Source organism: Geotrypetes seraphini, chromosome 12 (genome assembly GCF_902459505.1).
Source record: "Geotrypetes seraphini chromosome 12, aGeoSer1.1, whole genome shotgun sequence".
Lineage (NCBI taxonomy): Eukaryota > Metazoa > Chordata > Amphibia > Gymnophiona > Dermophiidae > Geotrypetes > Geotrypetes seraphini.
In genome coordinates this window covers 17551982-17579677 of record NC_047095.1, presented here as the reverse complement: position 1 = coordinate 17579677, position 27696 = coordinate 17551982, and the positions used below count along the sequence as shown (strand labels likewise).

Genomic DNA, 27696 nt, shown 5'->3' with positions numbered 1-27696 from the left:
GCCGTGATAAGTTTAGTGGCCGTGATTGCGGCCACCAGTCCCTCCAACACTGAACGAATGCAGTAAGAGATATGCCCAATCTCTCCAGCTGGAAACCCCCCAACCCCCTCCCACATAGTTTGCCAGCAGAAGGATGCCCAATCCCTCCTGCCGGAAACCTCCACCCCCCTGTAGATAGCCGGCACAATCCCTCCTGCCGGAACCCCCCACCCCTGAACAAAATCAGCAGGAGGGTACTCAATCCCTTTTGCCGGAACCCCCACTCCCCCATAGATTCCATGGCCTCCACCCCCTGTAGATTCTGTGACCCCCTACTCCCACTAGAATCCCTCCTAACCCCCCCACCCCTGGACATCTCTCTAACCTCTAACAATGGCCAGCTGGATGGGTATTCCCTCTGGCCGGCTGGCAGGTGCGTCTTCGTCGGAATGAGGCAGGCCTGCCCCTTCCTGGTGCATTGTGGGATGCACCTGGGAGGGGGCCTAAGGCCTTATTGGCCCAGGTGCCTGGGCCAACCAGAATCTTAGGCTGGCCCATGCCTAAGGCCCCATTGCTTATCCTGGATTGGTAGCATGGAATGCTACTATTATTTGGGATTTTGCCAGGTACTTGTGGCTTGGATTGGCCTCTGTGAAGATGGGATACTGGACTAGATGGACCATTGGTCTTACCCTGTAAAGCTATTTTTATGTTCTTAAAATCTTAAAATGATTATGGTGGGGAGCCAATATTCAGTGATAAGCAAAATAGTGATGTGCCGTGAGGTAGGTTGAATGAGGGATATCAGAGAAGCAGCTAGCATGAACTAGAGCTGGAAGGGGGAAATTGACATTTGTTGCAATCAATAGCTAAGTTTGCTGCAATGGTCAGACTTTGTATCCACTGCCTTCACCAAAACATTGCTATATATATATATATATATATATATATAAAGCTAGAGTTCCTGCATAATACTCCTTGCAAATTAATATTTTAGAAGCATACAGTACCTTCTGGAACAGCTACCTTGTCAGCACATTTTTGGCACTTAGATTATATGAAAGCATCCAAATGGCTGCGTGAAGAAGCTACTGTGCTATAACAATTATAATAGCATCATACTTAACATTGACACCAAAGCATTGCTATTATTTTCATTACCACCCAATTATTAATATAACCACCCACAAGTTGAACTGGCTGGCTAAGGACGGAATGTTTGAAAATGATATTTTCTCACATTAAAAATTGACTTTTACAAGAATTTCTTGCAGTTTTGAGAGAACTGTAATTGCTTAACAGCAGGAGCCTTCGATGCATTAGCATAAAAGTTAATCTTGTTCAGAAGTGCTGTTTGTCACCCACATCAGTTCCTGTTTTTTTTTTTATTCTGTTGCCTTTTTAATGTTAGAGATCAGATCCTTCTGAAACATTAATCAATTACGGTATTAATCTAAGGGATTTTTTTGTGAATTCTGTGCCAAAACACAGGTATTCCCCATAGAAAGAAAAGCACACAGGCCAATATTCAAAGGGACTAACATATTAATGGCTGCATCTAAACCAGTGGTCTCAAACTTGCGGCCCGAGGGCCACATGCGGCCCGCCAGGTACTATTTTGAGGCCCTCGGTATGTTTATCATAATCACAAAAATAAAATAAAATAGTTTCTTGATCATATATCTCTTTAGCTATAAATTATATTATTATTATTAAGACTTAGCCAAAAGGAAAGATTTATAAACTATAAAGAGTGTTACCTCATGCAAAATTGTCATTTCTTTAATAAGACATTAACTATTTTTTTCTGAGGCCCTCCAAATACCTATAAATCCAAAATGTGGCCCTGCAAAGGGTTTGAGTTTGAGACCACTGATCTAAACATAGGTCTCCTAGCTGTGAATTTTCAGTGGCATCATATTGATAGTGTTCCTGAAAATTCCCTTTTCTTTCCATTTAAAAAATATATATCAGTATTTGAAAAGGAAAAGGCCTTCAGTCAAACATACAATTTTTTTAAAAATAATCTAATAAAAGCTGGAATATTATCAATTTGTAAAAGTTTGACCATACTTGAGGAAAAATGAATCACTATCCAGAGCAGGATGGATAAGGTAAAAGGAACAACAGCAAGACCACCCCCATCAAGGAATTAAACCCACCAGCATAAAAAGACTTCTTAAATCCCAATCCAAGAAAAGGTTCAACTGAAATGGGTAAAATCAGACATACATGACGTTCCCATAATGAATAATACATTTGGAAAGCAACCTAAGGTGAAATTTAGCAATTAAAAACATAAGTGTTGCCATACTGGGACAGACCAAATATCCGTCAAGTCCAGTATCCTGTTTCTAACAGTGGTCAATTCAGTACCTGCCATGATACCCCGCCCCCCCCCCCCAAAAAAAAAAAGGATTTTAAGTTTCAAGTTCAAGTTTATTAGGATTTTATATACCGCCTATCAAGCTTATCTAAGCGGTTTTACAATCAGGTACTCAAGCATTTTCCCTATCTGTCCCGGTGGGCTCACAATTTATCTAACGTACCTGGGGCTATGGAGGATTAAGTGACTTGCCCAGGGTCACAAGGAGCAGCGTTGGATTTTAACTCACAGCCCCAGGGTGCAGAGGCTGTAGCTTCAACCACTGCGCCACACACTCCTCCAAATAGAAATAGAAATAGAAATAATCAGTGGATTTTCCAAAGCCATATTAATAATGGCTTATGGACTTTAGGGAAATTGTCCAAACCTTTTTTTAAAAAAAATCCTGTTAAGCTAACTGCTTTTAAACATTGTCCGGCAATGCATTCCAGAGTTTAATTACACAGTGACCCCTAAACTCCTGTATTCGAAGCCTTAAGTTGTGCATGCAAATCACAGCATACAATTTTTGCACACAACTTGATTAATTGGCTAATAATTGGAATTAACACCTTATGATTGATGCCAATTGCCACCAATTAAAAATTATACAAACAACTTGGAAAGTGTGATTCTCTAAAAGTATGCACCAGTTTCAGTACACAGATTTGAAAAGGGAGCATGGCCAGGGGTAGATTGTGGGCAATCATAAAAGTTTTGCACATTGTTATAGAATATGCCTGATCAGCGTACAACTTAGGCGCAGGCCTTTAGGCTTGATTGTAGCTGGCCTAAATGCCTGTACCAAAAGTTATGCAATGCATAAACACTAAGCATGATTCTATAAAAGCTACACATACCTTGTAGAATCGCACTAAGCACCATTCTAGCCAGCACCAACATTTTTGGTGCTATAGATAGAATTTAGAGGTGAGTGAATGGGAAACATAAGGGACATGGACATCATTGCAGCAGCATATACTGCTTCAACAGCTGTTACAACTGTGATTTGGTTTTGGGCTTTTGTGATTTGCTTTTGGATTTATAATTTTGCTGAGTTAGGGAAGTTGGTTGGTATTTGTATATTTCCTTTTCAATGGTAGAGATAGAGATCAGGTTAGTATAAGAGGAAAGGTGAGGAAGAGTGGAAAGGTGGGCATGAAGAGGGTCTATACATTTTTTAATTTAATTTTTCACAATATATAAGCATGGCAATCGACCATAAAACAAAACTAAGGCAAACCAACAGAAAAATAAACAACAAAAATATTATTTCCAATTCAATGCCCATATCAAAAGATAGCTTTAATCCAGAGCATATAATAATAATTACAGAAAGCAACAAAAAAAAATTTTTTCAGAATCATATGACAACACAGCACGTTTTTCTAAATCAGTTTTTCACACCTATCCTGTCCTGGACATGTATAAAAATAAAGAAAAGATTTGAAAACCAAGAAACTATGGGGCTCATAATCAAAAGAGAAAAACGTCCAAAATCCGGCCTAAGTCAGCACTTGAACGAACATTTCTCAAAAACGTCCAAGTGTCGATAATAAAAATGGGTTTTGGACATATTTGTAAACGACCTAGGCCTTCATAGTGCCGCTGAACGACCAAAGCTAAATGGGGCGTTTCAGGAGGCGTGTCGAGGGTGGGAGTTGGGCGGGACCTGGGCCAGCTTAGACTTAGTTGTACAGCATGTATAACCAAAAGTTTAACAACAGAGCCTAGACGGAACTTGGACGTTTTGACTTAGACCATGTAAAACATGGTCTGTCACAAAACCCCACCTAAAGTCACCAGATAAGCACTGCAAACACATAAAACAGACCCCCCACACACTAACCCAGTGATCACCACCCCCCACCCCCATAAAAATTTTAATCATAACTTTAAAATTCAGCCTTCAGATCATCATTACCTGGCCGCCTGGCATAGGAAAGCCTAGTCTTCTAGCCCAGAGGCAGCTTAAGTCATCTTGGGGGTGGGTTAGAGACTCATGGAGAGGAGGACCCATGTCCATAAGCCCCTGTAATCACTGCCTTGATACTTAAACATGTGCACTCCCCTATATACCCCCAAAACCCTTTTTTTACTGGCATATAAGTGGCTCCTGAAGCCATAAGGGCTATTGGGGTGGTAGATAAGTGGGTCTAGGTGATTCTGGAGGTGGTTTGGGAGGCTCACTGTAACCTATAAGGGAGCTGTATTGAGGAGAAGACATGGCACCCTTTTTGTGAAGTTCACAGCGGTGCCCTGTAAGCTACCCCACTATTTAGATGGCATGTCTGGGTATGCAGTCCATCACTTTGCAGACCCCTCCCACACATCCAACAGGGCTTGTTCTATTCCTTTTAGACTTGGACGGAAAGTTGGACGAAAATGTGGTATAAAGATAGATGATTTAGTGGCTTTGACGATCAGATCGGCAGGACATATAATTAGACGATTTTTGAAACGAAAAAAAGTTGGACGTCTCTTTTGAAAATGTGTCTTAAGCTGTTTTTTTTTACTTTGGAGAACTTGCGAGATGGATGTAAACGGACTTAGACATCCCTTTCATTTATGCCCCTCCACGTTTTTAATGGCATGTGACAGCCAAGTTTCTGATGTGAGTCAAGGAGATTCTGAACTCCTTCCTTATATGAAGGAGACTTATGGTTGCCCAGAAAGTTTTCCACTAGCCACTTGAATGCCTCCCAAGCTTCAAGCTCAGCTGCTGAGAGTGATTGCTTAAAATCTTCATCCTGCATAACGGACTTGATCTGAGGGCCTATAAATATCCCTTCCTTCAGTTTTGCAGTACTGATTTTGGGAAATTTCTTAACAAGATATTGAAAACCTGATAAGTTTGCTTTACCCATGGCCTTTACCAGGTTTTTCATCAACTCCAGCTTGATATGAAGAGGTGGAAGAAATATTTTATGAGGATCCACCAATGGCATAAATTTCACACTGCTTGTTATAGGTATTTCTCAGCTTCCAGACATGCTTAACATAATGTTCAGCTGTAGATCTGCTATCCCTAAACTCAGGAAACAGCAGTATTTAGTGAATCATTGCATTCCCATTAGCATGCCAATGACTTTCAGATTACCACAGATGTTCCACTAGTGTGTTTTATAAATGATTGCTTCTAGTAAATTCTTCATATTCTCATAAGACTCCTTTAGATGAGCAGAATGGGCAATTGGTACACTTGGTTTGGAATTTTTGTTGTGCAGTAACTGCCTTCAAGCTAATCTGTGAAGAATCATCTGGACAATGCACTTGTGGCAAACTGTTGAAAAGCCCGTTGATGTCATGACAAAAGCACAGTGAGCTATTTACAGTGAAGAATGTTGTTAAGTTATGATACCTTTTTCCGTAATGAGTTATATTAGCATCTTTTGCAAGCAAGTGCTTTTGCTTAAGCCTTGAAGCAAGAAGTTCTGCTTTTTCTTTTGAAAGATTTAGATCACAAATAAGATCATTGAGCTCAGCTTATGTAAAAGTCTCTGGTTCTGAATGTTCATCATTCACATCATCAGGATCAGATAATTCTGGATTGTAACTAGCTGCTGCACCATCATCACATTCCACAGAAGCAAGGACAGGCAGTGAGTCATCATGAGGAACAGACCCAATATCACAACCATCTACAATCCTTGCTCCCCTGACCCTCAGCACCTAAACAAACCTGTTTTTTATTCCCTTTGATCTCTAATTACTCCTCACAGGTGACTAGGCTCAGCTAATGTTATATTCCACCAGCTAATTCTAGTGTCTTCTTTATTAACCACCTTTTTAATGAAGAGATTCATCCAAAGCAGGATTGAATAATAATCAGGAATGACAATGGATGACTGAATAATAATCAGGTACAACAATGGAGGGTTAAGTGACTTGCCCACAATTGCAAGGAGCAGGCAGTGATTAAACTCACAACCTCGCTACATGAGCAGCAGATACCAATTCACCATTTTTGTTCAGTGTGTCTATCATAATTAGATTGTAAGCTCTTTCAAGCAGGGACCGTCTCTTGTGTGTTTAATGTACAGCACTGCATGGTCTCATACCGTTATAGAAATAATAAATAGTAGTAGTAATGTCAAGATGTGGCAGCAGCTCTAACCATTAGGCCACTCCTCCATGTTAGAGTAGGTGGGGGGGGGGGGAGCACTAGAACTAAATAAGCAATCTCCTCTATTTGTGGATGGGGTGTTGTATGACTACTCTTACTATGTCCTTCTCCTTCCTCCATGTGCATTCTTGATTCACGGTGCTCCAACCCTACCTTTGTGACTCATACTTCCTCTTCTTTAAGCCTGTAAAAGCCATACTGGGGCTGGGGCTGTTACTTCAATTATCCCTCTCCTAATTTACCTCCCTAAGGTTGGCCCTGCTCACAATAATTTTACATCATTTAAAGGAAGATGTCTTGTCTGCTAGTGTGTCCATCGCTGCCTTTCTACTCATGTGATTCTTCCTTTCTCTTTAATGGATTGAAGGGGGCAAAAAAGCAGAGAAGGGACACTGGCTGGATTTTATATAAAAACAACAGGAAATGATCTGTATTAGACAGTATAACCAACTGCACCTTGGTAAACAGACCCAGCGAATGTTAGATTTTGGTTTCTTACCCCGGAAGATGTTGGCTCCAGTTCTGCCTCACCTCAGGAACCTGGGGAGTCATATTTTTTTTCCGTCTTTCATGGAATATCTAAGTGCATTCATTTTATATCCTACTCCTTATTGATATAAGCTGTTAACTGAATCTCCATGGACACCAAGCACAACTTAAAATTCATGAGTGTCACACATAGAATCACAATTGTGACATCATCACATATATCACTGGTAAAAAAAATTTTCATATGCCTGATGACATGATAGTTAACTCAAGAGTACTGAACCATGGGGCAAAGGAATTTTATTTCATTTTGCCCAATTTATGAAGACAATTTCTAAAATGTTGTACCAGTTCACCATTAGAATTACGGACTCCATATTCAAAGCAATTTAGCGCCACTAACTGGTTAAATTGCTTGGTGAGGTCTAGCCGCCAATATTTAGTTGCACTTAACCATCTAAGTGCTGCTGAATAATCACCATTAGTGTTGAACGCTGGCTTTTACAAAGCAGCATTCGAGGTAAATGCTCTTATGCTCATACAGTAGAATTCCTATGAATGTTGGCGCATTTACCTCGCCGGCCTGTGGTAGAAACCTCTACTGTGGCTTTGTAAAAGGAACCCTAAATCAAATCTGACTATGTTGGGGGTTTCATTTGGGGGGGGGGGAGCAGAATCAGCACTTGACCACTTAAGTACTGCTATTCAGTCTTTAAGCAGCCAGATTTACCACATAAATGGGACTACAGAAAAGTCTGTCCTATTTTATGTGGTTACCCATTGCACTTAAATTAATATATGTTAGCCAGCTTAAAAAGAGCCCGATATTCAAAGCCAGAGTCCACACAGGTTCTAGTTTTGAATATCTGGTACGCAAAATGTTCACCACCTGATAGCTGAATATTAACTATGAAGAGAGAACTAGTTGAAGAGAGAACCTCAGAAATAGTTTTCCAGTTTAACTCAAACACAACGGGGAACAATAAGGGATTTGAAAGACAATCACAAAATAGTCATCGAGCCCACAGATAAAGGAAGAGCAGTAGTGGTGCAGACAAGGAAGCAATATTGATGTGATTAAACTGAGACCTAGAAGACCACAGGTATTACTTGAATTTGGCATTGGATCTCATCTCTGAAATCCAAGTACTAATTAAAGAGCATGTCTGGAAGAGGTTCTAAATAGGATTTTTGATAAGCAGGGAAAGGGGTTTTTGATTATTCACTCACCATGAGCACTGATGATTTGGCAGCCCTTTTACTAAGCTGTGGAAAAATGGCTTTAGCATGTCCTTGCATTGGTTTCTTCTGTGCACTAAGGCTCCCTTTTATCAAACCATGGTAGAGCTTTATACCGAGGGTCAGCGAGGTAAATGCTCTGACGTTCACAGGAATTGAAAGAGCGTTGGAGCATTTACCTCGCTGGCCCACAGTTAAAAGCTCTACCATGGTTTGATAGAAGGGGCCCTAAGGCTAATTTTACTAGCACCTTAAAATAGTCAGTTTTCTTTCTTTTTTTATTAATGGCCATGCACTAATGTTGTCATTAGCACGCAGCCATGAAATAAATATTACAATGTGAGCACTTACCATCACACATTTTGAGGGTGGTAAGGACTCATGCAGAATCAGCATGGAAAAAGATACTGTCAAAGGATGCTGTTGGAGAGACCACTGGTATATGGAAGATGAATGTCCCTGAAGCAGATTGTATCAAAACGTGGTATCGTGTCAGACATGGTTTTAAGAAAGACTTTGTAGTTGTACAGATTTAGGGGAAAATTCATCAAGGGGCACTAACCAATTTAGCAAGCACTAACCAATTATTGCGCTAAATGCTAAGATGCCCATTATATTCTTATGGGCATCTTAGCATTTAGGCCTGGATTCTCTAGACAGCAGTGATATCAGCCGACACCTAAAAAGCGGCCACTGATCGCTTGTCAATCACGTGATAGCGCCGTAGAGAGAATCGCACATCCAGGACAGATAGGCACCAGAAATGTAGGCCAGGGTTTTCCAGGCCTACGTTTACGGTGCCTATCTATGCCATAAATCATGCCTACGTAGGCACTTTATGGTACCTAACACCACTTCTGTCATTAGCCACACCCTAATGTGCCTAAATAGGCGTAATTATGACACCTTTTATTTAGGCACTTTATTTTTTTTACCGTTTTCTTTTTGCATTTTAAATGGTGTCTTTCAATTAACTTAAAAAGATACAAAAGGAGAGGGAAAAATGTCAATAAGGACTCTATGAGTGTGTCTATCAGCCAATCACTACTAAGAAACCATACCACACTAATAACAAATGTCAATTTAGGAATAGGGACGCTCTCAGTGTGAGGTTATTAGCGACGGGAGAAGCACTTACAAAGGCGAAGGTGAATCACCCCGCCTGCACACCATCATCGGGCGTCCCTAGTGTGCAAAATCAATAGTGCAGAATTAATGTAATAAATAAGTCACAAACTGTGAACTAGTGAGAGAGTGAACAAACTGAAAACCCACTCATAGAGTCCTCCCCAGCCTAATCCCCAAGATGCAAAATGAAACCACAGCCAACTTAGCTTTTAAAACGAGCCAAATGAAGTCAATGAAAATTGCAGGAGACCAGAATAGTCATTAGATCAACCGGTTCCCTCCTGCTTCCCTCCCAGCCGGTTCTGCTCCAGCCGTATGATCCTGATGAAGGGTTTCATCCGAAACCGGTTGATCTAATGACTATTCTGGTCTCCTGCAATTTTCATTGACTTCATTTGGCTCGTTTTAAAAGCTAAGTTGGCTGTGGTTTCATTTTGCATCTTGGGGATTAGGCTGGGGAGGACTCTATGAGTGGGTTTTCAGTTTGTTCACTCTCTCACTAGTTCACAGTTTGTGACTTATTTATTACATTAATTCTGCACTATTGATTTTGCACACTAGGGACGCCCGATGATGGTGTGCAGGCGGGGTGATTCACCTTCGCCTTTGTAAGTGGAAGCGCTGGAGTTTGTTCTCCCGTCGCTAATAACCTCACACTGAGAGCGTCCCTATTCCTAAATTGACATTTGTTATTAGTGTGGTATGGTTTGTTAGTAATGATTGGCTGATAGACACACTCATAGAGTCCTTATTGTCATTTTTGCCTCTCCTTTTGTATCTTTTTAAGCACCTTTTGGCAAACGTTGAGGAGTTTATAGTATTAGTTTCAATTAACTTAGGCACCTAAATGTTGGCGCTGTTTACAAAATATCTTCCTTAGTGCGCAATAATTGTTAGTGAGTGCTAAATCGGTTAGCGCCCCTTGATGAATTACCCCTAAATGAATCTGGTGTAGATATTTGTTGCAACAATTCAAGCATACCCACATTGTGGATCTGATTAAAGAGGGGCCTTTGCAAAATAGACATAACTTATACATCTACAGTATGTGCTCCCTGTTCTAAAATTATCCTATGAAGCATAGATAAAAGCATTGACAAATTAAGCACATTGTTAAGCCCAAATATTTAGGGAAGCCCTGCCAGACTCAAAAGGATAGGGTTGCCACTGTCCAAATTTATTTTTGGACCATGCAAATTTTGCATTAATATTTGGAAGCTAGAAGGATGGTTAAAACGTCTAGTCAATTTTCAAAGTTTGGACCTTATTACGCAGCTCTTCGGCACCCCATCGCTCCACAGCCCCAACTGAATAAGTCTGCCTCTTCCTGCTTTTGTTGTCATCAGCAGCAGAGACTGTGGTCAAGACAATGGGAAAGGACTGAGGGCAGACTGATGTAGTCACAAGGAGTAAGAGGTTGAACCAGGCAGCTTCTTGAGCTGCGCATAAGGTAGATTGAGCTCTGCAAGGAGTACTGGTCTGAGCTTGAAAAAAATCCAGTGGGTGCTCTGGAGGAATGGGAGCAGATATGGAGAAAGTGTTAGGGGACTGGTGCAGATTGAGTAAAAGAGCTGGTAGACACTGCAAGAACTTCACATGATGATGGGAACAGATAATTGTTAGAGAGGGAAATCACTTCATGAGTAGCAGAGAGCACCACAGTGCGTGTGTTTGCTAGAAAAGGTTCAAAGAAAAGCAGCCAAGATGGTAAAGGGGATGGAACTCTTCTCGTATGAGGAAAGACTAAAACAGTTAGGGCTCTTCAGCTTAGAAAAGAGACGGCTGAGGGAAGATATGATTGAAGTCTACAAAATCCTGAGTGGAGTAGAACGGGTACAAGTGGATCGATTTTTCATTTCGTCAAAAATTACAAGGACTAGGGGACACTCAATGAAGTTACAGGGAAATACTTTTAAAACCAATTGGAGGAAACTTTTTTCCACTCAGAGAATAGTTAAGCTCTGGAACGCGTTGCCAGAGGATGTGGTAAGAGCGGATAACATAGTCAGTTTTAAGAAAGGTTTGGACAAGTTCCTGAAGGAAAAGTCCATAGTCTGTTATTGAGAAAGACATGGGGGAAGCCACTGCTTGGGTTTTGGCCAGGTACTGGTGACCTGGATTGGCCACTGTGAGAACGGGCTATTGGGCTTGATGGACCATTGGTCTGACCCAGTGAGACTATTCTTATGTCTGAAGATGCATGTTCGATGTATTTCTCTGCTGGAACCAGTGTCAGATATAGATTTCCTTTGAAAATTTGGGTTGAACAAGTCTACTAATATAACTATCTTTGTGAATTCTAAATGGAGGGAAATTTTCATTCCCAGAGAACTTAGGTAGCTTTTAGTACCTGAAAATTCCTTTGAAAAGTGTAAACACTTGTTCCATTCTGTATTCTTTTAGAGGTACAAACAAAAATCTAAATATTTTCTGATGCTTTCAGTTCTCAGTTCATTTCTCTACTAGGCCATTCCACTCAAAGCATGTGCTTACACATTTCCCATGCTGCTTCTTACTGTTTCCACACTATGAACCAAGCCCTGCAGTTTTTCTATTTCTTTTTTTTTTTTGGGGGGGGAGGAGGTTCCAGGAAGAGAGTAAATGTGACTTTGTATACAGGAAGATTGAGAAAAAGAAAAGAAAAGGGTCCAGAGCAATAGCCCCCAAATATATGTTTGTCTAGGGTAAATGTAGTGTTCATTTTTTTACCCTTTTCAGATGGCTGGACCAGGGCCGGATTTAGATGAAAAGAGGCCCTAGGCTATTCCACTTATGAGGCCCTTTCACCTCCCATTTTTAAGTTTGTAAATTACATGAGATAATAAAATACATCATTACTGTGATATATATCAATATGTTAAATGAAACATGTTGTTATTGGTACTAACCTTTATAAAAAATGTGACACGGATCTTGAGGCCCTAGGCTGAAGCCTAGTTAGCCTATAGGAAAATCCGGCCCTGGGCTGGACATATTGAAAACAACCAAGGAGATGACTAGACGACCTTACCGGACTAGCACAAAATCAATCCCTTTTTAGAACTGTAATTCATCAAGTCACTAGGACTCTGCCACAAGTTGATGGCACCTAACTAATTAACCCCCCCATCCCCCCTTCTTTTACAAAACTTTTTAGCACCAACCGCAGTGGTAACAGCTCCGATGTGCATAAAATTCCTATGAGCATTGGAGCTGTTACCGCTGTGGCAGGCACTAAAATCCATACTACAGTTTTGTAAAAGGGGTGGGGTGGGTTAAATGTAGTGTTAATTCAACCACAAACTGAAGAACAATTAGATAAAAGCAGCTTTTGTAAATTCAAAAATAAGTCAGTTTTCTTCAATCCAAGTTCAGTATTTCCCAGATAATGCACAGTCCTCCCTAGATACACTACACTAAAACTGAATTTGGCAAAATTGCATGACAGTATTTAAATGCAGATGGTACCAACTTATAACAGTCTCATGTAGAGGCTTTTATGTGTGTTCTTCAATCAACTTCTACTCTACCCAAAACAAGAGGGCCCAATTCATTATAATATTCATGAGCTAGGCTGGTTGCCTCTGCCTAGCAGGAGGACAAAAACAACCCCAGTTGTTTTGTTTGCAACTCATAGACTTCATTTTTCCAAAGTCTTAATCTGTGCACTGGGAAATTCTCAGCCCTTTAGACAGTTCCCACACTCTTTAAATACAGGGCTCAAGGACTCTTTCTGCAAGAAGACGAAACAATGTTTTCATAAAATACCTCCAATAATGCAAGGCAATAATACGAGGGTGAATCAGAAATTAAAAGCAATTAATAAATTATATGATAAGCGGAACAGAGTTAGCAAAATGCAACATATGTACTCGTACATTGCCTTTTGGATAGTTTGTCCACCCACAGTGCGGCACTCACTTAGCCTTTAGTCATGTGGCAGCCACAAGGTCTGAAATATGGACGTTCCATAACAAGATTGCACCATCAAAGAACAACCTGCAGTAGTGTGCTTTCTTTGGGGAGAGGGAGTGAAAGCTGTGGAAATTCATCATCAGATATTGAATCAGTATGGACACAGCACCATGAATCAATGAAAGGTTTATGAATTGGTAAAAAGGTTTAAAGCAGGAAGAACAGGTGTAACCGATGGAGGTTGTCCTGGTCGCCCATCAACATCACACATACAAAAGCACATTGACAGAGTGGATGCCTTGATTTAGAAAACACTGTTGGATAACTGTGTCTCAATTGACTGCAAATTTGGATATCAGCTATTTGCCATAATGCATTAATACTTGGGATACAGAAAAGTCTGTGCACGATGGGTTCCCAACAGCTTACTGATCTGCATAAACAACAGTGTGTGGAGGTTGTAACCTAGTTCCTGAGACAGTATGAAGAAGATCTGAGTATTCTAGAGAGAATTATCACCAGCGATGAGACTTGTGTGCATCACTGTGACCTGGAGAGCAAAACACAAAGCGTGATGTAATGTAATGTAATGTAATTTATTTCTTATATACCGCTACATCCGTTAGGTTCTAAGTGGTTTACAGAAAATATACATTAAGATTAGAAATAAGAAAGGTACTTGAAAAATTCCCTTACTGTCCCGAAGGCTCACAATCTAACTAAAGTACCTGGAGGGTAATAGAGAAGTGAAAAGTAGAGTTAGAGGAAAAATAAAAATAAAATAAACATTTTAACAAGACAGCATTGATCTAATTACTTTGGAAGGTAGAAGAGAGGAGAGAAAGGAATAGAAGCAGAAGGGGGAGCCGTTGAACAGTAGAATTCTGGAGAAATTTAAATGATAGAAATAGAACAAAACAAAGACAAAAGGCAAAACAATAGATAAGATTAAAGATAAATCATAAGCTGGAAAGAAAAATAAAATAAAACTTTGTCTTCAATCCACGGTTTCAGCGTCAGTGATGAAGTGGAGCAAGTAAGTTTAGGAGGAGCGATTGACGTTTCCAGAAAGGGCTTCTTCAGGGACTTGGCCGACAGTCCCAGGATGCCTATGTCTCCTCCCCTGCGATGTTCTCCCATCCATGCATTCCCTCCCAGACACACTGCCCGTGCCCCAGCCGCTCCAAGGAGGCTGCCCCAGATGAGGCCCACGGTGAATGCAGGATTCTCTCCTCTGCGGGAAAGCCGCCCGGAGCCGACAGTCGATCTTCTTAGCGGATTGCATGGGGGGAAGAGTTCACACTCTTGGTAGGATCGGGTCTGTGGGCTCTTGGTGGTTGTGGTAGGTCTCGCTGCTGCTTGTATGTAAAAGCAGTTGTTTTTCTACTGCTGCTGATATTTAAAGTGATGAAGTAAAGGAAGAAGTGCTCACCTGGCTTTAGGAGCAGTCAAAAAACTACTTCTCTGTAGGATTGCAGAAGCTAGTGGAATGATACAACAAATGTGTCATTTTGCACAGGGATTATGTAGAAAAGTGATAAGTTCAATTGTTCACAGTTACTTCTATTAAAGCCATTAAATGTATTTTGCCTTTACTTTTTGAATTACCCTCGTATGTGGCACAATAAAACTAAAAGTGCCTTCCTTAATTCATTGAACGTAAAGAAGATTCTTCAACCCCTGAACTCATTTTATCCCTAAATCTCTGTAGATTATTTTATTTGCATAACATTGATATGCTGCTGCTAGCATGTAAATTAAGCTAGCCAGTGTAAAAATTTAAATGTTTCTGGATCAGCTAGCTTTTACCAAATTTCTATCTTTCCTTTCTCCTGTAAAGTGATTGCAAGAATTGATCTAGGTCAGCTGTCATCTTTCTTGACAAATCTCTTATGCTACACCCTCATTGGGCTGGGTTCAGAAAAAGTCATAATATCGAGACCATCCTTACAGCATTCTACAATGAAAAACTTCAGTAGATCGACATTCATCAGCTGTAGTCATCTCACTGGACCTCTCCTCTGCCTTTGACCTGATGGATCACAATCTTCTGTTTCAGCGTCTTCAGAACCTTGGACTCATTGGCTATCTAGATTTCCTTCCTTTTTTTCCAACCGTACTTTCAATTATCGATAACCATTCTCTCTCGTCTATTTACCCTCTTACTTGCAGTGTTCCTCAAAGTCTCATTCTTACCCCTCTCTCCTCAACATCTTTTTCTCACCCCTTCTCATTCAGTCTCAAGGCTACAGCTCTTTCTGCTAAGCATATGACAGAACTTATACTCCTTGTCTTCTGCCTCTTCATTTTTGAATGGCCTGAATGACTGCCTTCAGCTGGTCTCTTCCTGGCTTAAGCATAACCTACTTTTCCTTAATCAGGCCAACCCCTAGTCTCCCTCTATTTCCCTTCCAGTTATCAATGGTCATTCATTGCCCTTTTGTGCTGATGTCAAAATCCTTGGCATTACCCTTTTATTCAACATTATCTTTTGAAACCCAGATTGACTCTATTATTCACTCTTATGTACTTTACAAGAAATTTGCTGTATGAAACCATTCTTTCATTTGTATCTCATCTGAGTTCTTATTCTGTCACTGGTCATTAGTTATATACTGTAGGTCATTGTAATGCTCTCTATGCTGGCTTGCCACTCTTTCCTTTGAAATGTCTACAACTTATTTGATTGACAGCTGATCATTTTGATCATATCTCTGCCTTTCTCATTTCAAAGCATCAGTTTACCTATCTCTGTCCAAGTTAATTTAAACTTTTTACATTAGTTTACAAAGGTCTAGCACCCCATGCCATCCTAATAATATCCCCATCTTAATAATCTCCTGATTTCCTTTTACTCTCATATTCTCTTTGTTCTCCCCTACAAAACCCTCTTCTCCTTGCCTCCTTCTTCCTTTCTCAGACTTAGTATTTCACATGACTCTGATTTCAGTTATACAGGCCTGAAACTGTGGCACTCACTATCCACTGCCCTTTGACTTGAATATTTCCATCCCAAAACTAATTAAGACCTGTTTTTATCAATGAACATATGGCTAAAAATGTTCATCTTCATTTCTCTGGTGTATATACACATTTCCTGCTTCTTTCTCTTTTTCCCCCTCTATATCTGATTTTAGTGATCATTGTACACTGCCAATCACTTTGTGATTGGTGGTATGAGTGCTGTTAAATCAATCAACCAATCAATAAACAAATAAATTAAATAAAAGAGAAAAGGAAGTGAGGAAATAAACCTTTGCTATAAAAGTTGGATGAAAGAATAAAGCAGAAATAGGAAAGAACAGGGCAGAAAGAATGGCGGGAGCAGGTATATGAGCCACAATGATTCCTTGTTGAAAATTGTGGGATATAAAAAAAACTATATAGTATGGTATAAGTAAAGGAGGATCCAGTGCAGGTCCAACAGATAAAGTGGACATTTTCCTGCTGGAAAAGGGAATAGAAGGGTATAAATAGAGGATTACTGCTCAGGTCCTGGACCTGTTGGGCCGCCGCATGAGCGGACTGCTGGGTAAGATGGACCTCAGGTCTAACCCAGCAGAGGCATTGCTTATGTTCTGAAAACTAAACTGCAAGCCTGAAAGGCAAGGCGTAAATCTTCTGAAAGCTAAGATTTTAAAATTTTTGATAGAAGGGCTCCATGCAGAGATAGAAGATAAGTTAGTTCTAAAGTTTGGCCCCAGGTAGCCAAAAGCCGTATCTCCTGTCGTATCACGTCTGATCCAAGAATGAGAAGGAATAATAAGTGGTGAGACCTGGGAGGAAGACAAGAGTGCCCAAAGGAACATAGGGAAGAAATAGATCAGAGCGATATAAGGGTGCTTGTGGGTTTTAGCCCTTGAACGCAGCTACTAAAATTTAATATTTTGAGTTTGGTAGTAACTGCTATACCCTCTAATTTAAGTGTCCTGGTAAAGAGGCAAAACTGGAATCCAGGAATGGTGGGGAAGTGCATGAATATGAAGAATGTACTATTATAAATCTAGGAGAATACCAGGTATGCTGTTTACTGCTAGGAAAGCTCTCCTCTGACCAGATTTAAACACTGTGTAGGTCTTTGAATAGTGAACTCAAATTAATGTGGATAATCAGCCTTATTTCAAACAAATCTCATAGTTTTAAAATTCAGATTTACTTACACTGGTTTGTATATAATAAGAATAATTCCAGGATCTGATAAGTACAAATCCATGTTTATTCATAGGTAAAAGATCTATAAAACACTTACCTCCCTCCCCCCCACACACACATTTTTTAAATAAAACCCATACCATGGTTTTTAGTGCTGGCTGTGGCAGTAACAGCTCCAACACTCATAGGAATTCTATGATCGTCAGAGCTGTTATTGCCGTGGCTGGCGCTAAAAACCACACTACGGTTTTGTAAAAGGGGAAGTTAAAAAATAAAGTTTTACTCCTAATTCTGTTGAAAATCCATAATTATGGCAAAATTAAAGGCAGATCTCTAAGGAAGTTAATATAAATCCTAATATGTACAATATCTCAGCGGTCTGAATCTGATCCAAATTTGTTACCTGTGCCAACCCGACCTTCTCCCCTACCTCTCCTCTTTCAATCCCATGGGGCTGATTTTTTTTTTCTCTTCTTCTTTTAATTCAACACAAACCAGTTAATCCATTTCTAATAACCACCGAGATACATAATAAGTGAATCTGCACAAAGCACCGGCACTTGTTATTACAATAAAACTGGAATTGTTTTTAATATTCTAAGTAGGAAACCATGCAGTTTTTACAACACAGTAATATAATCCCATTAATGCCTAATAGAAGGAGAGAGTATATGTCTTGCAATATTTTGAAAATTTAATACAAATTAGGAAGAAATACAGATTCATTTAGAACATCATTGTACAATTTCAACAACACATGTTCAGTTTAGATGAGCAATATTTTCATTCATTCACACAGTTTAGTATAAATATAAAACTAAGACCCCCCTTAAGCATTTTAAGTAACAAAATACACATTTACATTTTTACTGTGTAGGGAGGCTTAACATTTATGCAGCTTCAAAACTAAAGTACAGCCTCAAGGGAAGCCTCTCCAATGACAAATTAATACCTTAGAGAGCAGAGCTGAATGGTGGCAATGAACCCATTTGTTCCTCCAATAATGAAGAATGACTTTTCTTTTAGCACATCTGTGACTGTTGCTATGGTGATCCACACTTACCTCATTGCTTCTCGAAGGGCTCCTCGCTCACTGAGGGTCGTGTGTTTGATGTCATCGAAATTATTTTCTAGCTTCTCACAGGTCTAAACAAACAAGCAAATATACAAATAAGTGAATGGACCCATACTGATTCAAACAGTGTAACATACCCATCGCCTGTGAAGAAACATAATTGATATTGATATCATCTTCATGTAAATTATATATTATGCTATTACTGGATTAGAGTCATTAGAACTGACATGAGCCAATAAAACAGAGTTCCTGAGGTGCTTAAGACATGGTTGCCATGAAAATCTTTTTATCAGTGTTCTTTAGGGTGATGTACGGCCAATTCCTGACTCCGTCCCTTCTACCTTGCTGTGCTATCTACCTGGAACAACTTGCCTGACATCGGGCTCCATCTCTGGCAGTATTCAAATCCGGGCTGAAAGCCCCAACCCTACAAACTTGTAAAGCACCCGTATCTGTTTGTCATTCCCTCTATAGTCCCCTACCCATCTGCCTCATCAGTCCCATTGTAATTCCCTATCTGAGCAGCATGTATAGATTCACCCTTCATGTCCTGTGTATCTGTCATATTTAGACTGTAAGCTCTTTTGTGTGTTTAATTTACATCACTGTGTATGTCTGCTAGCACCATAGGAAAAAAAATAGTAGTAGTAGTAGTAATAGAGGTGTTTCTTAAATTAATTAGCAGCTATATGTGGTTGTAATTTTCTTAATTCATATGACAAGTGTATATATGCAGAATTTCAAGTAGGTATGGAAAATATGACAGTAAATTTAGCCACCTCCTTCAGCCCTCACCGCCTTTTCTTCCTTTCCTGAAATCACAGAGATGGAAACCATACATTTTCTTTCCTCCTCTAAATTCACCACTTGTTCTTCTGATGCTATCCCCACCCATCTACTTACCACTCTCTCTCCTACCGTCATCCCTTCTATCTGCCATATCCTCAACCTATCACTATGCACTGCAACTGTGCCCAACACCTTCAAACATGCCATCATGACACCAGTGGCATAGCCAGACAGACAATTAGGGGCGGGCCTGAGCCTAAAGTGAATAGGCATCGCTCTCTTTCCCTCCCTTCCCCCATCCCATGCAGCAGACTTTCTCATCCTCCCTTCCCAACCCCCCAGCCCACATACCTTTTCTTCAGGTCACCAGCAGCGGCTCCTACATGCTGCTGGCTGCTGACCTGGAAGTGTTCTTTCTGACGCATTTGTGTTTTGCATCAGAGGGAAGGTTTCTGGATCAGCCACCAACAGTGTGTAGGACCCACTGCTGGCAGCCTGTAGCTACTGCATTGATGGGCCTAAGCCCAAACTAGGTGGGCAAGGCATATCTAGGCCCACCCCTGCCTATGCCCCTGTGTTACACCACTCCTCACAAAACCCTCACTGAACCCTACCTGCCCTGCCCTGTCTCCCTTCTTATCTAAGCTATTTGAATGTGCTGTTCACCACCATTGTCTTGACTTTCTCTCTTCTCAAGCTATTCTTCACCTGCTTCAATCAGGCTTTCACCCTCTTCATTCTACAGAAACTGCCCTTATTAAAGTCTCCAATGACCTGTTCATGTCCAAATCCAGAAGCCTCTACTCCATCTTCATCCTCCTAGATCTATTTGCAGCTTTTGACACAGTAAATCATAACCTACTCATTGATACATTGTCCTTGCTTGGGTTTCAGGACTCTGTTATCTCATGTTTTTTTTTTCCTATTTCTCCTATCACACCTTTAGTGTATGCTCTGGTGGATCCTCCTTCACCGCCATCCCGCTAATGGTCAGTTTACTTCAGGGCTCTGTCCTGGGACTACTTCTTTTTTCTATCTACATGTCTTCCTTTGGTGTTCAGATCTCCTCCCATGGCTTCCAGGATCACCTCTATGCCGACAACACAAAGATCTATCTCTCTACACCTGAAATCTCTACAGATATTCAGGCCCAAGTGTCAACCTGTCTGTCTGACATCGCTACCTGGATGTCTCACCGCCATCTAAAATTAAAAATGGCCAATACTGAGCTCCTTATCTTTCTTTCTAAATACACCTCTCCATTCTCTATTTCTGTAACAACACCCTCATAATCTCTGTAATAAGGGCATAGATTGGATTGGATTGAGCTCTGCCTTTGATCTAGTTGACCATGGGAAAATGTTACAATGCCTAGATGCAATTGGCATTAGGGAAGAGGTGTTGGACTGGTTCCGAGGCTTCCTTATGTCCCATACCTATCAAGTACGTTTCAATTACGATCTCTCCGATACCTGGAGCAATCCATCTGGCGCACCGCAAGGATCACCACTATCCCCATTGCTTTTCAATGTCTACATGTCCTCACTAGGTACGCAACTGACCCAGCTGGTGATAAAATTATTCAGTTACGCAGATGACTTTATTCCATTTACTAACTCTCTCTCAGAAATTACTCCCAAGGCATCAGAAGCACTAAATTTGATGGAGCAATGGATGACTGAATTCTTAATTCAGAAAAAAAATTTTTTTGTAGCTTCGCCACACCCGCTTGACACCAAAACACCGTTATGCATCAATAACCTTAGTTATCCCATTCAGTCTACTATGAAGGTATTGGGTGTAACACTACACCAGTGCTTAACCATGAAGGACCAGGTAGACTCCTTAATCAGAAAAGGTTTTTTCACTCTCTGGAAACTTCGATCCATTAGAGCATATTTTGATATGCCAGCATTTAGAATCCTGGTACAATCCCTCATACTGAGTCAACTTGATTACTGTAACATCGCCTATTTAGCAATTTCCCAAAAGAATATGCGACGATCACAATTAATGCAAAATGCAAACTGATTTTCGGGCTGAAGAAGTTTGATCATGTGACACTTTACTACTGACAGCTGCATTGGCTTCTGATGGAGGCATGCGTAAAGTTTAAGTTCGTCTGTTTCTGCTTTAAAGTACTATATGGACTAGCCCCTAAATACATAACTGACCTTTTCTCCTTCTCAGCCAACAGACATAAGAGAAGTTCACATTCGATCTTCGTTTCCCCTCCAGTTAGAGGACGTAAACTCAAATACACCATCAACACCTTTTCTCACATCAGGCAGCATTATGGGGTAAAGATCTAGAACAATTGCTTACGCCTACTACTTATGGGGAATTCAGGAAACGCCTAAAAACATATCTCTTCCTGAAATATCTAGGCAGCTGACCCGTACAACTCTTTCTCCTCAATAACTGGTCCCTTGAGCTGTTAATCACTAGCTTCTACCCTGTTAAGTTCAATCTATTTGTACCTTCTTTTAATCTTTGTAAATCGCATAGAACTTCACGGTCCTGCAGTATATAAACTGTTGTTATTATTATTAAGATAATTTTATAGAATATAAAACTGCCATAGACTTAAGAAACCAACTTTCTCAACAAAAAAGATGTGATAATAAAATGAAAGCAAGGAATCAATAATAATTCCTAGATATTTAAAGAAGTCAACTAAAGTAATAAGGGTACCTAGCAGGGTAGGGACGCATTATGGGTGGAATAACACAGACCAACAACAACAAAAAATTATTGATACCTTGTTTTTTTTCTACCTATTCCTGGTGTTATTTGGGGTGCTGATTCAGAAAATTGCATTGGATAGACTGTATCATTTCTAGTTTCTTAGATATAGTTTAATTTATGCCTTTGGGATAGTAGAGCCAAACAACAATGGGCAAAAAAAGATTGGACTCCAACGGAATATATGGTGGTTGGAGAACAAAATGTAATCAACAAACTTATGGTAGCATGAGATAGAATCACACTGCCACCACAACATATAAAGCAAGGCCTGATGAAACAATTTGTAAAGGTTTTGAATAAAGATGGTTCATGCATTGAATACATAGCACATATGTTATCTGGACTTTCCATGGAAAAACTGAAGGCAGGAATTTTCAGTGGTCCACAGATCAGACAACTTATAAATGACCCACATTTCACAGCATCAATGAATGAAATCAAATCATGTGCCTAGTTTTCATTTGTTCTTGTGAAAAACTTTCTTGGCAACAAGAAGGTAGACAACTACACACAATTAGTATAGGATATGCTCTTTCATTTCAACAGGCTTGGCTGTAACATGAGCGTTAAAGTCCATTATCTGCACAGTCACTTAGATCACTTTCCAGAGAACCTTGGTGACTTAAGCAAAGAGCAAGATGAAAAATTTCACCAAGATATAAAAACAATGGAAGCCAGATACCAAAGAAGATGGGATGCACAGGATGCAAGGAAGATGGGAGGGCAGACTATTGTTGGAATCATATGCGGAATTGTCCTGGCAAATCTCACTCTCGGAAGACTTACAAAAGGAGCTTCTTGTGTGTTGAATGACTGGAAAGATTGCATCATAAACTTGTGCTTTTGGTATGAAATAAGTAGGTTTTCATGTTGTATATATTTTTTTTAATTTTTAATGTTCCCTTAATACTTAAAATATATTAATTTAAACACTACATTACAATATTCTGATTTTTTAAATGGGTGAGCAGAGTGAAAAGTATCTCAGAAACTAGAGCTGACAGGCAAAAATTGGTGCCATTTTTGGAATCAGCAGGTCAGATATACCCAGAAACAGATCTAACATTTGTGGCACCAAAATGAGTGTTTGCCTGTGTAATCTTTCAGTAATCCAGGAGGCCACAATCTTAGGTTCAAGATTAGCAAAGTTGACAGTAGCCAAGAGGCAACGGAGTCAAGAGAACAATATAGATGGGACGTCAGGGCAGTGGGACTCAATGCATGCAATCAGCAATATATCATCAGCATAAGAGAAAGTGCTGATCCCAAGATCCTGGATAATAGTGGCCAGAGGACTAAACAAATACAACATGGGAGCCAATACAGACAACTTGGGAATACCACATGTCAACATGTAAGAGGAGGATGATATAGATCCAGAGAGGAGCCAAACATATCTTCAGGTATGCAAATCATACATTTGACCTAATGGCAACATATTGAAATTGATATGTATCTAAAAGATGATAATATAAAGCAGCATATAAACAACTACATATAGGGGTCCTTTTACTAAGGCACGCAAACCGATTTAGTGCGCGCTAAATGCTAAGGCGCCCATAGAATATAATGGGTGTCTTAGCATTTAACGTGTGCTAATCTTTAGCGTACGCTAAACTGGTTAGCGCGCCTTAGGAAAACGACCCCATGATTAGCATCCAGACATTTTGTACATAAGATTAATAAGGGAGGCCCTTTACAAAGCTACATTAAAAAGGGGACTTGGTGTACACGAAACCCATGCACTAAAAATAGCGCAAACCTCTTTTTAGCACAGCTTTGTGAAAAGGCCCCTTTTTAAATCTTATGTGCAAAATGTCTGAATGCTAGTTTTACATAGTTGTTTGTATGCCACTTTATATTATCATCTTTTAGATTCATATCGATATCAATGTCATTAGGTCAAATGTATGGTTTGCATACTTGAAGATATTGGGTCATTGGTTATATGCCTTGGAATATCTAGTGGTACGCAAATGGAATCATCTCCTTTATGATTTCTGGCATTACCAGTGATTATCACATATATCTTGTGATTGTTTTGTTCACAATTTTTTTTATTAGTTGCAATTTTAATTTACTTTTTATGAGATGTATTATATACTACTGTAAGCATTGTTAAATATAGCATTTTTAAAAATTTTGTTATAATTTTCTTTATATATCAGTTATCTTTATTTATATTTTAGTTTTATATTTTTTGTGATATTAGATTCCTGATGCTGCCATATTAGGCAAAATGTAGCCACGTTGGGGCTGATTCTATAAATGGCGTCTTGATTGTAGGCAGTGGTAGGAGTCATACTATTGTCTAACCAGCCAATTGGGATGCATGTTTTCTAGAAAAAATAAAAACAAAGCAGGCCACCTACACTGTAGGTATCTGTCACGAGTACAGGGAGATGCCTAGGGATACTTTAACTCACCCAAATCTGGGTGTGAGAGTGATTTACCCAGAAGTAGCCTTAGGCAAGTTTAAGCAGCTCTAGGTGTCTCCCTAGAGCTGTGATAAATGCCCAAAATGTATGCCAGCAAAATGGTGGCCTACATTTCAAATAGATGCAGCCGCTGAGCTGATCGTATCAAGAGAATCTCCCCCCTCACAAAGTACGCTGGGCAGGAGGGATGCCAACTCCCTCCTGCTGCCACCCCCCCCCCAGCAAAGTTCCTCAGCAGAAGTGATGCTCACTCCCTCCTGCTGCCGTCTCCCTGGAACTGCCAACACCCCCTAAAGCTGAGCCCCCCGCCCCCCCCGACACACCTAAGAGTTTCCTGACAACATTCCCTCCACCCTCCACCCCATATTTGTACAAAGAAAGTCCATCCGGATGGCTGCTCACCCCCTCTGCCTAGTAGGCCAACCATTCCAAAATGGTTGCCTTCCCCTTCCCAGTGTATTCTGGGATGCACTGGAGAGGGGCCTAAGGCTCTGATTGGCTCAGATGAATAAGGCCACTTCCTTGGCAAACTGGAGTCTTGGGCCTCCTTCCCAGTGTATTCTGGGATTCTTCTCAGGTAGAGAATCACAAGGGGAATGATGAGGTGGATAGGATAGGGAATGACAAACAGATAAGGGTGCTTTACAGATTGGTTGGATTAGGACTTAAAGACAGCTTCAAAAAAATGGACTTTCAGGATATTTGAATACTGGTATTTAATGAATAAGTATTTAATGAATGGTATTTAATGAATAAGTGCCATAAAGGTGGCCAAATTGACCAGATGATCACTGGAGGGATGTAAGCATCTCCCCTCCTCCCACACACACACTTCCCAGTGGTCATTGAACCCTTCTCAACTCTCACAGATATGAATGAAACAGTGCATACCTGTCTTTTTGACAGCTTCAAATGTTATGGCTTATCCTAATAGAGCAGCAAGCAGATTTCTGGAGTAGCCTGGTAGATGGTGTAGTCAACCACAGAGCTGGAGTTTCAAGCTCATACTTTACTCGAACTACAATACTACACTTATGGTGAAATCTCTGAGCCTTCCATACTCCACCCAAATCCCACATATGACGTATTACATAGAAACATAGAAGATGACGGCAGAAAAGGGCTACAGCCCATCAAGTCTGCCCACTCTGCTTACCCACCCCCTGTCTATGCCCTAATGACCCAATTTCCTTATCTTGACCCTCGTGGGTATCCCACATGGGTATCCCATTTATTCTTAAAGTCTGGCACGCTGTCTGCCTCGATCACCTGCACTGGAAGCTTGTTCCAATGATCAACCACTCTCTCTGTGAAGAAATACTTTCTGGTGTCGCCATTAAATTTTCTGCCCCTGAGTTTGAGCGGGTGCCCTCTTGTGGCCGAGGGTCCCTTGAGAAAGAAAATATCATCTTCCACTTCGACACGTCCCGTGAGGTACTTAAATGTTTCGATCATGTCTCCCCTCTCCCTACGTTCCTCAAGAGTGTAGAGCTGCAATTTGTTCAGTCTCTCTTTGTACGAGAGACCCTTGAACCCCGAGATCATCCTGGTGGCCGTCCGTTGAACCGATTCAATTCTGCGCACATCTTTACTGTAATGTGGCCTCCAGAATTGCACACAGTACTCCAGATGAGGTCTCACCATGGCCCTGTACAACGGCATTATGACTTCAGGCTTTCGGCTGACGAAACTTCTATTGATACAACCCAATATCTGCCTTGCCTTAGATGAAGCCTTCTCCACTTGATTGGCAGTTTTCATGTCTGCACTGATAATTACTCCTAAATCTCGTTCTGCTGAAGTCCTAGTTAAAGTTTCTCCGTTCAAGAAGTACGTCCTGCATGGATTTCCGCTTCCGAGGTGCATGACCTTACATTTCTTAGCAATGAAGCCTAGCTGCCAGGTTGAGGACCAACTTTCCAATGTAAGCAGGTCCTGCGCCATATAATTCTGTAAACTGCATTCACTTACTATATTACATAGTTTGGCGTCATCGGCGAATAGTGTTATTTTACCTTGAAGCCCTTGAGTCAGATCCCCTATGAATATGTTGAAAAGGAGTGGACCCAGGACCGAGCCCTGCGGCACTCCACTGGTCACCTCCGATGTTTTAGAGAGGGTACCATTTACCACCACCCTCTGAAGTCTGCCACTCAGCCAATCATTGACCCATGCAGTTAGTGTCTCTCCTAACCCCATCGATTCTATCTTGCTTAGCAACCTGCGGTGTGGGACACTGTCAAAAGCTTTACTGAAGTCCAGGTACACGACGTCCAAAGACCCTCCCAAGTCCAACTTTCTTGTTACCCAGTCAAAGAAGCTGATGGGATTGGATTGGCAGGACCTACCCTTGGTGAATCCATGCTGACTGGGATCCCGAAGATTCCCTTCATTCAAGATCGTGTCCAATTTGCTTTTAATTAGTGTTTCCATGAGTTTGTACACTATTGATGTGAGACTCACCGGTCTATAATTCGCAGCCTCTGCCCTGCAACCCTTTTTATGCAGAGGAACGACATTAGCTAATTTCCAGTACAGGGGAACTTTCCCCTTACTTAGGGAGAGATTGAATAGCTCAGCCAACGGTTTCGCCAGAACATCGCTCAATTCTCTGAGCACTCTTGGGTGAAAATTGTCTGGTCCCATGGCTTTGTTCACCTTGAGTCTTGCCAGTTCACTGTAAACTTCACCTGGTGTGAACTCAAAATTCTGAAATGGGTCTTCTGTGCTTTGTGTTGCCTTCAACTGCGGACCGTGTCCCGGTGCCTCACAGGTGAAGACTGAGCAGAAGTATTCATTCAGTAGTTCGGCTTTATCGGAATCTGCATCCACGTAACTTCCGTCCGGCCTTCTAAGGTGTACTATCCCGCCTGTGTTCCTTTTTCTGTCACTAATATACCTGAAGAAGGATTTGTCCCCCTTTTTAATGTTTTTTGCCAGAATTTCTTCCACTCAAAGTTTTGCCTCCCTAACTGCCATTTTGACCGCTGTAGACCTGGTCCTATATTCTACTTTTGCCTCTCTTTTCTCCGTGCGCTTGTAGGAGAGAAACGCTTTTTTCTTCTCCTTAATGAGGTGCGAGATTTCCGCGGTAAACCATTGGGGTTTATTGTTTCTTTGTCGTTTATTTACTGATTTTATGAAGCGGCTAGTTGCTTCATGTATGGTTGATTTCAGTGTTAACCACTTAGCTTCTACATCATCGGTCTCCACTTGGTCCTGCAGCGTCTGATGGACGAAATCTCCCATGCGTGCGAAGTCTGTGCCCCGG

The 27696-nt window shown here is 40.7% G+C and overlaps 1 protein-coding gene across 2 annotated transcripts in view; it reads right to left on the bottom strand.

Annotated features, from left to right (window-relative positions):
- Positions 1-27696, bottom strand: part of DPYD (dihydropyrimidine dehydrogenase) — a 1270977-nt gene that overhangs the window by 988778 nt on the left and 254503 nt on the right. For both annotated transcript variants that reach the window (XM_033915764.1, XM_033915766.1), the window contains exon 3: positions 18436-18518. In XM_033915764.1, the coding sequence (XP_033771655.1) occupies positions 18436-18518 (83 nt within the window). The remainder of the gene's footprint in view (positions 1-18435; positions 18519-27696) is intronic.